Raw genomic sequence first — 12,733 nt, 5'->3', positions numbered from 1 at the left:
CTCACTGTGCCTCATAGGCCCTGCTCCACTTGGGCGCTCATAGAGCAGGCAAGGACAGTATATTGGATTTCTGGTATCACATGATTCTCATGGTCAATAAGATTCTGATCATTGCTGTTAACATCTGAGCTTGCAGACTGTATTTCCCTTCTCCAACCATGAACCAAGAGATATGGTGTGAAACATCATATCAACATCCCTTTTTTCCTTTATTTCATCCATGGGATTCACCTGGATTGAAAAAGTCCAGAAGCAAAACAAAGCAAAGCAGAAGAATAGCAGATTGTGGCAGTATTTTTTTCCACCCCACAAGCTAGACCAAGTACTTTCAAGTCCCAAATCTGTTGAAAAGTTCACATGTTGGGGAGCGGGGATTATGTCACTATAATTCAAGGTTTCTTAAAATGCCCCACTTCATCTTAATGCCCAAGTAGAAGGGAAGCTTTGAATTTATTTTATTTTTTCCACAAGGGACCTGGAAACAGAATTATCCTGAATTTCACAACAGGCAGCAAATTAAAAGAAAAGAAGAAAATACTGTTGCTAAAAGCCATAACCATTTTTCTTCAAAGCTGATCTCTCCGTGCAGGAGAGAAATTAATCACAAGGCAGTTTTGTCCTCAGATTTCCATATATTATAACTGGGTCTGCTGCCAGCCTTTCCAACTGTCACAAAGCAGGCATGCTTCCAAGAAGCAGAAGTGAACATTGGGCAGAGCTACAAGTGCACAGCTTTTGTAACTATTTCAGAAACGAGAGTCACCAGAGCTTAGTCATTGCACATGGGAGACTTCTGATAAGGGTTTTAATAAAAGTATGAAAACAGGTGCAGAAAATAATTTTATACTGAAGATTGCTAATGAGGAACTCAAATCTGTCCTCTGATTGCATACCTGTTTTCTACTGGGTGCGGTGGGCAGGAAACTAGGAACTTTAAATACTTACCTTACTCTACATATTTTGTGGACAAGTTTTCTCAGAAAATTTTCTCAGAACGTTTGTCATAAGTTTATATACTCTTTTGTGTGGAAGTGGGGAAGCCGACACCCTATTAGGTGTGAATAAGGAAAGCTGTGTTTGTGAAGAAAAGTACAATTATTAGAATTTTCTATTAAAATTCAATATCTCAGACCAAAGCTGAAGTCTTTAAGGAAAGGGGGGGGGGGAGGTGGTAGAGCCATGGCTTCTGTGAGAGATAAAAGGCCAAAAAAAGGAGAAGGTAATTTCTCTATAGATTTGGTTGGCTGTGGCGTTTCAACGCTGAAGGGCTACACAACTTCATGATGGGTTTCACAGAAGAGTTACTCACTCTCACTACTCCTTTCCTTTTCCCTGGCAGAACTAGCAAGAAATATTAGTCACAGACAGTTCTGCATCTTTCCAGCGGACTGCAGGATACACGAGACATCATGCTCTTCTGAGATGGTGCTGTACAAAAAGCTCTGTCTCAATGTACTCCCTCATTCTTTGTCCCACTATGTGAGAGGAACTGGTTCCAGAAAACTTGCTTGTTGGGTTTTTAATTCATCTGAGATTCATAAGCCTAAAGAGTGATTCACACAACCACAAGTTGTGTGACCATTTTTGGGGATGGTGGCCAGTTGTGGTGATGTCCTATAATTATCTGCACTTAGCAGGGACTACTTTTCATCCAAACTTCCTCCCCAGACCATACCTCTCACTTACCATACTGCATTCCCTCCCCAAGTGTTTATGCCAGGCTAGAATGTGTCATTTAACTGTGATGATGCCTTTTGTTTACCTGGATTGAGGATAGAAGGGTGTGTGCGTGCATGTAGAAACCTATTTCTTTTTCATAGCTATTGTACAAAGGTAAGGTAAGTGCTCCTCCCACTTTTTGCCTATGACCCACCCACCACTGGCTTATGACCACTGGAAGTGAAATCATGACTAAAAAAGACTAATGCCTCATAAAGCAATATAAATGGCATTCAGCTTGTTCGAAAATCAGGCAAAAATATTGATTGTTTTCTTGCAAATATGGATTGTTTTCTTGACTTTTCTTGGAACTTGAGAATCTTATATATCAAGCAGATTGAACAAAATCCACAAAAATAGCTTTTGTATGTGCTTTTTCCTAGAATTACAACAACAGCTGCATGTATGATGGATCTACGAAGATACCCCCTGGATGAACAAAACTGCACACTGGAGATAGAGAGCTGTAAGTACATTATTTTTATTTTTATTTTTTGTAAATCCTACTTACTCAAACTGATTCAGACGTTTAATGTTTCCCCCTGCACCCACATGCTACTAACCTAGTTGTCTGTGTGTCGGATGACATTTAGATCCTTGTAAACACACAAAACAAATTTAGCTCTCCAGATGGATTAGTAATTTGTGGCACAAGGATTAGAGGAACTTATTTTGTGTGTTTGATGGACAATTTTCAGCTCACTCAAATGTCTTTTGGAGTTCATGCAAGGAGCATGAGGATTACTATCAATTCCTTATCCTTTTCTGCTGCTGAACAGGATTGCTATTTGTTTCAGGTTTTTTAAATGAAGGGTTTAGATTGGTCATTGAAGTAGATGGTGTATGCACCACTGTAATTAGGCTTCCCAGTGCAAACGTGATTGCTTTATCATGTGTATTTACTTTAATTATTATTTCCTGCCTCTTTGTACTGATTCATATGTTTGATTCCTCCCCCCAGTGTTTATATTGCAAATTCTGCATTTTCTGCACAAGAACATAAAACATTGATGATAACTTTATAAGTAAGCATTGTGTGCAGCAAGTTAGTTGACATATTCAGTTGATTGGGTGTGTTTGTTGAAGCACTCATGCAGGAGGATAAGGTGCTGGAGAGGAACTGGGATGGATTCCATTTCAATTTGCATTTAAATGTAATTTTACATGATTTGCACTTTTTGAAAGAAGAAGTGAAGTGAAATACGGCCGCCCTTCAAAATTCACACTTCTCCAAATTTTGTAGTGCAATTCCGCAGCCATGCAGTGCATACAAAATGGCATAAAAACACATATATTAATGAAAATCACAAACACAAATGTTTGTATAAGGCAAAATTGCATACAATAAAGAAATGTGTATATTAGGAGAAAGTAGCATATAATGTTGATGAATTTTATATATATATAGATATAGATATAGATATATATATAATCTGTCAATTTCAGAATCTCTCAGTTTCTCATTTTTCCAATCAATACAGGTGATATCAATCACCTATTGATTGGAAAAATGAGAAACTGCGAGATTCTGAAATTGACAGATTCAAGCATCCCTAGTGCTGTGTGACCTTAATTGTAGGTGGGTGGATGGGTGTTGTTTAGGCCTTAATACATAGCTGACAGTTTATGCCCATCCACTATTGCTTCAATTCCAACCCTTCCTTCTGCATTCTAAGCACTCCTTCGTGGTTTGTTAATGAGCTGTGGTGTCATGGTTCCGTGTGGCACTGAATTGATGAGTCCCTCCATTATTATTATTTTTAATTGGCCAAATGATGCTGAATCCTGCCATGAAACCAAACTTTGATGTTTAACCTACCTAATGCATTTTTCAGTATTTTACTTGTAATATTTAAGGATAATTAATAATTGCTGCCTTTGCTTATTGACTATACATGTATGATTAATTATGTGTGTGTGATATATAACTAGCAATGGTGCATTGTTAGCAAACAGAGAAAAACCAAACCATTGAATTATATTAGTGGAAACTGTGGCCCAGATTCATATAACCTGGTGAACTACCAGAAGCCAACCCAAGGGCTCCCACTAGTGCAATGGGACTTCCCTCCTCTCTCCTCTCCCTGTGTGTCTCCTCCCCCAATCCACTTTGGAGGATCAGAAGATTCCCCCAGACCAGTGTGCAGGGAGGAGAAGAGGGTGCTTGTTCCATCTGGTAAGCAGAAACGCTGGAGCTGATGGAACGATCAAAATAGCATGATGTTGAATTCCTCCCTGTGACCTGGATTTCTCAATATTCTGCGGTTGTTTCCAGTTCAGCAATAATGACCCAGAATTAGTAACAGCAACATGAAATACTATGGGAAGGCAAATTTTCCTTCCACTTATATCTGTCTGAGAAAGTACCAGCACAATTTATAAGACATATTGCCAGCTTTGTGCTTTTTTATATGGTATCAGCAGGATGGGATGCCTTACATTTCATTTAGTTTGGTGCTAAGTATATGTGTGTAAAGGGAGTGCAATATTTTCTGTGTAGGTGAATTAGGTCATAAGGCAGCCCTAAAAATGCTTTCTGCAAAGCACATTTAGGATATATGAAAAACAACTGAAACAGCACTTGAAGGTACAAAAATGGCACTACAGTACAGAAGAAATAAATTAAGTAAATTCTACAATTAGTTAGAGAGAAAGTATAGAGGGATATTATTCCTGTAGTTTATTCCAGGGTTACACCTGGGAAGAAGTGTGTGGGCAGGTATATGGATGAATGGATTGGTTGGGTAAGTGTAGAACAAGCCATTTATTTTAAATAAAAATTAGTGCCAGTTGCTTATAACAATATAGGCATACTAGAACAAGGTAATCTGAAGGTGGGATCAGAATTCACAGCATAGGAAAATGTTTAAATTAAGGAAAAGCAAGAGTGCTTATGCACATTTGTCCTTGCTTTCAGATCCTTCAGATTGTTGGCTTAGATATACAGTAGAAATGAAATTTGCACATCATGGTAAGCCAGGGTTGCTGGCTTATCATCATTTATTCTGCATGAGTAGCATGTCTCTATTACATCCAAACCCAGAGCATGGCTTACTGCTTCCTAACAAGCCAGGATCTTCAGCCAGCCTCTTCATGTATCCTAATGTTAAAATGTAAAGGTAAAGGGACCCCTGACCGTTAGGTCCAGTCGCAAACGACTCTGGGGTTGCGGCGCTCATCTCACTTTACTGGCTGAGGGAGCCGGCGTACAGCTTCCGGGTCATGTGGCCAGCATGACTAAGCCGCTTCTGGTGAACCAGAGCACCACACGGAAACGCCTTTTACCTTCCCACCGGAACAATGCCTATTTATTTACTTGCACTATGACGTGCTTTCGAACTGCTAGGTTGGCAGGAGCAGGGACTGAGCAATGGGAGCTCACCCCGTCATGGGGATTCAATCCTCTGACCTTCTGATCAGCAAGCCCTAGGCTCTGTGGTTTAGACCACAGCACCACCCACGCTAGGGAATAACAAATCAGCCTCCCAGTGACATAAGACTTCCTTGGATGCAGCTGGATGGTGCTGTCACCAACCCAGAGCTCCCTCAACCTTGCCACTACCTTGCCCATCCCCAACCTGCAGGGCAACTCCACTACCCTCCCCACCATCTTCTGTTGCTGAGCAAATTTTTGGGCTTCTTACGAATCTTCCTAGTCCCTGGGTGCCCTTATCCATCGTTTCCTCCTTTCCTCCATAGCAGCCTTGCACCAATTCCTGCCAAATGGATTGGTTTCATTTTCCTCCTCCTTTCACATAAGGAGGACCCAGTTTATACCAACTGCTTCCTCCATCTTAATTTCACTCCCTGTACTATCCCAGGAACAATTTTTCTGGAGGGGGTGTAAGTGGGTTGAGGACAGTGGAAGAGGGAAAGCCTGCTTACATGAATGTTGTTGTTGTTTTAATATCCCTGGTTCCCATGCCTTCGGGCTCCCAGTCTTCTCTGCACTCTTGCCTATGTCCTTCACCACTTTTCTTTTCAATATTATATAACTCAGTCCTGACTGCCGAGCCTTGGGACATGTACTCCCAGAAAAATAGATTGTAGTGCATGCATTGGTCTTTCCCTCCTTTTTTATTTTATTAAGTGGACAAAATCTATGTCTACGTTATCTGACAATTCAGACTTTTCCCTTTCCACCAACTTTTTTTTCCTGTGTTCCAATATTAGCTGTGTGTTAACAAATGAGCCTCTGTGCCAGAGGCAAACAGATGTTTTTCTGCAGTTCACAGAACACCGGTTTCTCTCATTAAATGTATAAATAAATAAAACAAAGAAACCCAGGAACTGCTGGATACTGGTTTTCAGATGACACCATCCATATGTAAAAGCTATGGTGTGTAGCTTGCAGATACAACCAGAAAATTATTTAAAATAATTTTGGAAATGTTCAGCTAATCATGTCCCACTCATACCATTGATTTCAGTGATGTGATGATGATTTTGAGGATAACAGTTAATTTCTTCTTCCTGTTTGTCACAATGCTGTGATCTATGTAATGAAGAGTTCTGTCTCCGAGTCATCTTTGTCTCATCCCCATTATAGTACTTACGGTAATTAAAGCACCATTAATCCTCTATATTCTTTACAACCACCATGTTATTGCTTCATGAGGGACACACATCTTTTCAGAAGCCCCTTACCCACCTTGGTGAGTGTCTTTCTGTTTTCTTGTAAGGCCAATAGGATTTTTCTGGAATATTGTGAATTTTCAGAATTGCGATACTCAACTTTAATTCCTCTTTGGGTGAGTTATGGCTACTGCATTGTTCAGAATTACCACAAAGTTTTAAATGGTTTGCTTATTTTTGCTTGTAGTCTATTTCCTAGGATTCTTTTATCCCCCCCTCTTCGCACGCGTACTACTTTTGTGCAATATGACTGTTTGCAGTCAAGAAATACCTGCTGTGATAAGTGAAGTTTTTCTTTTTAAAAAAGGCTTCCCACCATTTAAACGTAGGAACTGCATATCACAAGGAAAATTGGTCAGATATTATTTGTTTATTTTCAGCATCCTTTAATCTCTCTGTGGTAAAGACTTGCCATGGAGACAGCAGGGTGCAGTTTTTAAAGGGTATTGAGGAAATTGTGCTGCAGTCCTTTTTGCAAGGGGCGTGTTCACATGGTGTGGTTTTCTTTCTCCATAATTTCCAAACTACCCTGATGCAAGCTAGTAGCCTTCACTTGCTGGTGACCTTGCTAGTTCGTTCTAAGATATGGTGCCACCCAGACACATGCCTTGGCCAGCAGCTCTGGACTGTGGCAGTTCTACATTTCAGACTTGTCATTCATTTCATTAACCCTTGTAGGAGTAACTTTCATGACACAGCCCCACAATTTCACAGACTACTCAACCTGTATTGTGTGTTTGCTGACACTGGACTAGTGGTAGAATTTTTATTCTCTCCCTCTTTTTCTGTCACTTTAAAAAAGAAATGTATTATCAAACCATAGGTGGGCATGAAAGAATAAGACAGTTGTAACAGGTACCATGCAGCTTACACACAGTTATAAGCCTGTCAGCTTCATTGGCTCCTGTCAGCTTCTATTGCTCACAAAGTTACTCTGCTCACAAAGTATCCTGGATAAGGTGTAAGGGTGTGTTGCTGTTTGTTTGTTTGTTTGTTTGTTTGTTTGTTTGTTTTAAAAATGGCAGATCATTCTCGGAAGCTATAACAATGTATTTTTAGCAACAGAAAAACCAGCATAACAACAACAACAAAATAACATTTTCAAGCACTTTTACCTTCTGGAAACATGGGATTAGGCCATTTTTTGCTTTCTGCCATAGATTATGTGCTTTACTTTAGGGTGCACAGCACACTAAAAATGGTCTCAACACAATCTTTAAAATCAGTTACGCTAGGTTATTTTCAGGGGTTTAGGTTTAGTTTATCTTGGTATTAGTCATTCCTTAGTTATTCAGCATGGTCTTGAGTTCTGTTGTCTCCTCGCCTGGTACAGTAGGGTATTTTTCAGGGGTGCACATCTGCTCCCACAACAAATGTAAATAGTCATCATGTATTTTAGTCACACCCCGACTCTCAGGCCCAGTATGGTTTGCTCTGAGAGGGCTACAGGTTCTTTGTCCCTGCTCTAAAGGACGGCAAATCATGATGGAGCCAATAATTATTTACCAGAAAAGTGATCCAAAATCACAATCCAAGGGGAACAAAAGGTCAGTTGCCAGGATTTGAGTAAGGAAGTCAAAACAGCAGCTGAAATGTGAAAGAAAGGAACAAACTGGGCTGGAGAAAGCAGCTAAATATGAAAACTTAAAGCTAGATGTGATGGAGCACAGCACAGAGAGGTATGAGGACAGAATAAATTCAAGCAATAGCTGAAAAGTGACCTAGATAAAAAAAAAAAAAGCCTAAAGTCAGCAGATAAGGTCCATCCACCCCCCACCCCCCATAAAAGAAGAGAGATTGGAACCATAATGGAAAATTCACTAAAAGGAATAAGAAAGTTTTTTGTTTGTTAACAAATGGAGTATTACTTGTATATGGTTGTTGCTTCATTTATAAGATTTATACTCATGTCTAGTAAAAGAGGGATGTGGGTGGTGCTGTGGGTTAAACCACAGAGCCTAGGACTTGCCGATCAGAAGGTCGGCAGTTTGAATCCCCGCAACGAGGTGAGCTCCCGTTGCTCGGTCCCTGCTCCTGGCAACCTAGCAGTTCGAAAGCACATCAAAGTGCAAGTAGATAAACAGGTACCGCTCCAGCGGGAAGGTAAACAGCGTTTCCATGCGCTGCTCTGGTTCGCCAGAAGCGGCTTAGTCATGCTGGCCACATGACCCGGAAGCTGTATGCCGGCTGCCTCGGCCAATAAAGCGAGATGAGCACCGCAACCCCAGAGTCGGTCACGACTGGACCTAATGGTCAGGGGTCCCTTGACCTTTACCTAATAAAAGAAGATGTATACTTTATTTGTTGTATAAGATTGTCAATAAAGTATTTAAATAAATAATAAATAAATAAATAAATAAATAAATAAATAAAAGGCCAACTAGAGACCCCCTGATCATCCAGATAGAGTATCTCACTATGAGAAAAGGCTAAACTAGTGTTTGTTTGTTTGGTTGTTTGTGTGGGTGGCTAGCTTAGGAACAAGATAACTAGGGGAGGAGGAAGCATGACAGAAACGTACCAGATTAGCAACCATATAGGTAGTGAATAAAGAGAAACTATTTTTGTCATAATGCTAGACCTTCATTATACAATGGAACTGATTGTATGTTCAGAACGATTAAAAGCACATATTTATACAATACATGTACTGTCCACTGAATTTAGTGCTGGCATTTTAAACAAAATTAGGCAAATCCATGAAGGGCAAGCCTTTCAATGGGTGATTGTCATGACAGCTAAAAGTAGAATCTGTATGTTCACATGCCACATACCTTTTATTAACAAAACTAATTTCAAACTTGTGTTTAATATACTGACTTTTTCTGAAGCTGGCAAGCATAATTTCCCAGATTAGACAAAATGGGAACCATGATTGATTGGACACTTCCTGATTTGATTGCTCACAATTGTGAAGGAAGAAGCAAATGCACGGCCACATATGCACACTAAAAGGCTAATTTGTTTCACAGTTTATAATAGCCACAGAAATGATGATAATAAACAGCGCACTAAATAGTTTTGACTAGATACATTTTCAAATAAAACAAATAGCTTTCATTGAAAAAAATAAATTTGAGAATAATAAAATTAATTTGTGGCACATAGAGAGCAAATGTGCATGGATAAATTCTCTGAATGGCAGTTGCCCTGGGAAGTACCTTTTCCTCTAGCAGTTGAACATGAAAGAGATTTTGAATCAAAGGCTAAGGTCCCCCCCCCCCATTTTCTTATACCACACATAAGATTACATGCAATCTCATTTCGTTTAAAGGTTTTCTTGACAGATCCCTTCTTTTTACAGCTTTCTGCACACTCAAGGGGACTGCAGAAAAATGTTTTTCAAATGCTTTTCTTGTGTTGAAGAATACTTCCTGTTCTGCTAGAAATAGATATCCTTGTTCAGTAAAAACAGCCCCTTGGCTATCCTTTCCAAGGTATTGAACAAGCTTAAATAAGAGGTGTTTCAAACATGTGGTGGTTGTCGCAATTCTGTCATAAGACTGCACCACCTCAGAATGCATATAGGAGAATGACCGTGGTTCTGCTAAAGATGTTTGCCATTTCCACACTGAGGGAGGCTGTAAGGGAAGGAGGGGCATGTCTTCAAAAAATGGTGGTTTCTCCGATGTGCATTCTAACTTGGTCCAGTGGCATGAAAAGACTGTATACAATGTGAGCATTTTAACATGTTCAGAAAGTAGCTTTTCAAACTGCAGTTTGTACTGGAATTCAGATCACAAAGTACAAAACGTGCATATTGTGATTCTTCTTCATTGCAAAGAGTTATTTCAATTAGGTTTATACATATCTGACTTGTATAACATTGTCTGCAAATATGTTGTGTTTACATATATGTACTAAAGTACTACTACTACTACTAATAATAATACTAATAATACTGTCAAACCACATCCGGAATACTGTGTCCAATTCTGGGCACCACAATTTAAGAAGGATGTTGACAAGCTGGAACGTGTGCAGAGGAGAGCAACCAAGATGGTCAAGGGTCTGGAAACCAAGACTTATGAGGAGTAGTTGAAGAAGCTGGGTATGTTTAGCTTGGAAAAGAGGAGAATGAGAGGAGATGTGATTCCTGCTTTGCAGGGGGTTGGACTAGATGACCCTTGGGTCCCTTCCAACTCTATGATTCCATGATTCTATAATATCCCTGCCTTTTCCTAAACCAGGATTCAAGGTGGCTTACAGAATAATTAGAAACATCTAAATAAAAGTACAGTATGAAGCATAAAAAGCCATTCTTCAGTGGAAAGGGTTTTGTTACTGCTGTTCAGTTTTATCCTTCCTTGTCTTTTGAAATGTTTTTGTTTTGTTTGATTTAAAACAAAATTGCAATCTTATAACACTTACCTAGGAATAAGTTTCAGTAGGCTCACTGGGTCTTACTTTTGAGTGTAATCCTATACATGCCTACTCAGAAGAAAGTGTCAATGGGATTAGTGGGGCTTGCTCCAGGAAAGTAGGGGTATTGATTTCTGTCCTATTGATTTCTGGTTAAAATGTGATACTTTAGATCTGCTGTGCAACACTCATGAATGCCAAATTTCTGTTATTGCTTGTAGACATACATAGATACGTAATGTGTTATCTTGCTGCTCTATAAGACATTTTACAAAACAATACCCATGTTTGCATTTTGAAGAACAGAAGCATGTGGAGTCCTGTTCATTTTTCACTGTGTGAAACCGTGGAGAGAGTTAATTGTAGCCTTTGTTTCATTTGTCAAATAACTCTTCACCGAAGGTACTAGGGTCTACTCTGAACGTATCCATGAGATCAAAAATTTACTAACGTTCCTGACAGCAGTTCTTGACACTGTGTATGTTCATTGCTGTTCATTATCTGCTCTAAAAATCTAGCAAATGACATCTGCTTTTAAGTGAGGAAATGTAATTAGTGTGCCTTGGATAGAATATCAAACAGCAAACTTTATATATTGGAGAACTGCATCAATCTTCATGAGTATAAACTGTGTTTGTTGGAATTCTGAGATTATCTAAGTAACGCATTGGCTGTCCTTTGTGTCCAGTTTAGGAGCAGGGTTAGTAAATCCATATTTAAAAGTTTCAAAATAAATATACTGGGAGTTTGATTTATTGGCATCACTAGTGGCAAATGGATTATCCCAGAGTGAATGCATGCTGGTAGAGGCATTCTCCAGTTCTTTTCCAAAAAAAAAGGACTGCCTGGAGTTTCTGCTGCATTTCAGAACTAATACTAGTCAATCTTTATGTCCTTAGTTGCACTGAAAGATAATTTTTTTGTGGGTCTTTGTCTCATATTCCATTGTCTCATATTCACCAAGCAATACTGCACTATCATTGCATTCAACATGTCTAAGACATTTTGTTTAACTAAATATATGATTCTTTATGATCCAGACCAGTAAACAGCATATAAGATGTTCCCGTCTTGACCCATACTAGAAAACATGCAAGTTCATGTTAGGTTAGAACAGGTATTGTTCATTCCTATTATACTTTTTGCCTCTAGAGAAGCAGGGAGGCTGAGTACCCTAGGTATTTCTGCAAAATCTTTTAGGAAAACCGAGTTGCCTCATTCATTACACATTGCTTCTGAACCAATAACTTAGCTTTGTAAATGACTGTATAAATAACCCCTACCTCCTGGCATGGGAAAATGATGAATTTCAGGCTTTGAAGATGTCCGGTTGTTATAACAGCTGCAACAAGAATTTAAACCTGCTAGAACTGAACAGCTATTTTTGTATGGAATAATGAAATCTGCTAATCATAGTATTTTCTTTTGTTGAAAGTGCTGCCAGCTCAGCTTAAAATTGCTGCAGTCCAAATTCCCACTTCTGTAACTTTGTCATCCAGTAGAATTGCATAAATGGGCTAATTTCTTACTTTGGGCAACAGGAGAAAAATATATATTAAAAGCAGAAAAATAATCCTTTTCTCACCATCTCTCATTGTGGCTCTAATATCTGATCACAGATTGTTTGGATTAACCTACTGTAAGCGTTATTATACTATTAGTAGTCATTTTAAAAAAAAATCTTGTTTTTGCCATGACATGGGAGACAAAACTTGTGGTTAGGAGATGGTTAAATCAGTGAACAAAGCAGCTGTGGTGAGAATGGCCTTAGGACTGTAATGCTGGTGAAGAGGGGTCTTAGCCCTTCCCCCACCCCACTGGTGATGTTTTTGTGAATAAAATTGTCCCCCACCCCCCAAAATACTATATGCTCTGTAGAGATACTAGCAGCTAAGGGGCATAATTTTTATCAGGTGAACAATATTTCCAGTGCCACAGTGCTAATCTGATTGGTGGCATGCTACAGCTACTATTTTTTAAATTATGATTACATTGCTGGGAGATCTTAATCATAGAT

General features: G+C 39.2%; 1 protein-coding gene across 7 annotated transcripts in view; it reads left to right on the top strand.

Moving 5' to 3' along the window:
- GABRB2 (gamma-aminobutyric acid type A receptor subunit beta2) overlaps positions 1-12,733 on the top strand; it is a 103,675-nt gene that overhangs the window by 45,775 nt on the left and 45,167 nt on the right. For all 7 annotated transcript variants that reach the window (XM_080995260.1, XM_080995262.1, XM_080995258.1 and 4 more), the window contains exon 6: positions 2,103-2,185. In XM_080995260.1, the coding sequence (XP_080851386.1) occupies positions 2,103-2,185 (83 nt within the window). The remainder of the gene's footprint in view (positions 1-2,102; positions 2,186-12,733) is intronic.

Source organism: Podarcis pityusensis (genome assembly GCF_964106645.2).
Source record: "Podarcis pityusensis genome assembly, chromosome: 2".
Classification (NCBI taxonomy): Eukaryota; Metazoa; Chordata; class Lepidosauria; order Squamata; family Lacertidae; genus Podarcis; species Podarcis pityusensis.
This window is presented reverse-complemented; position numbering and strand designations above follow the sequence as displayed.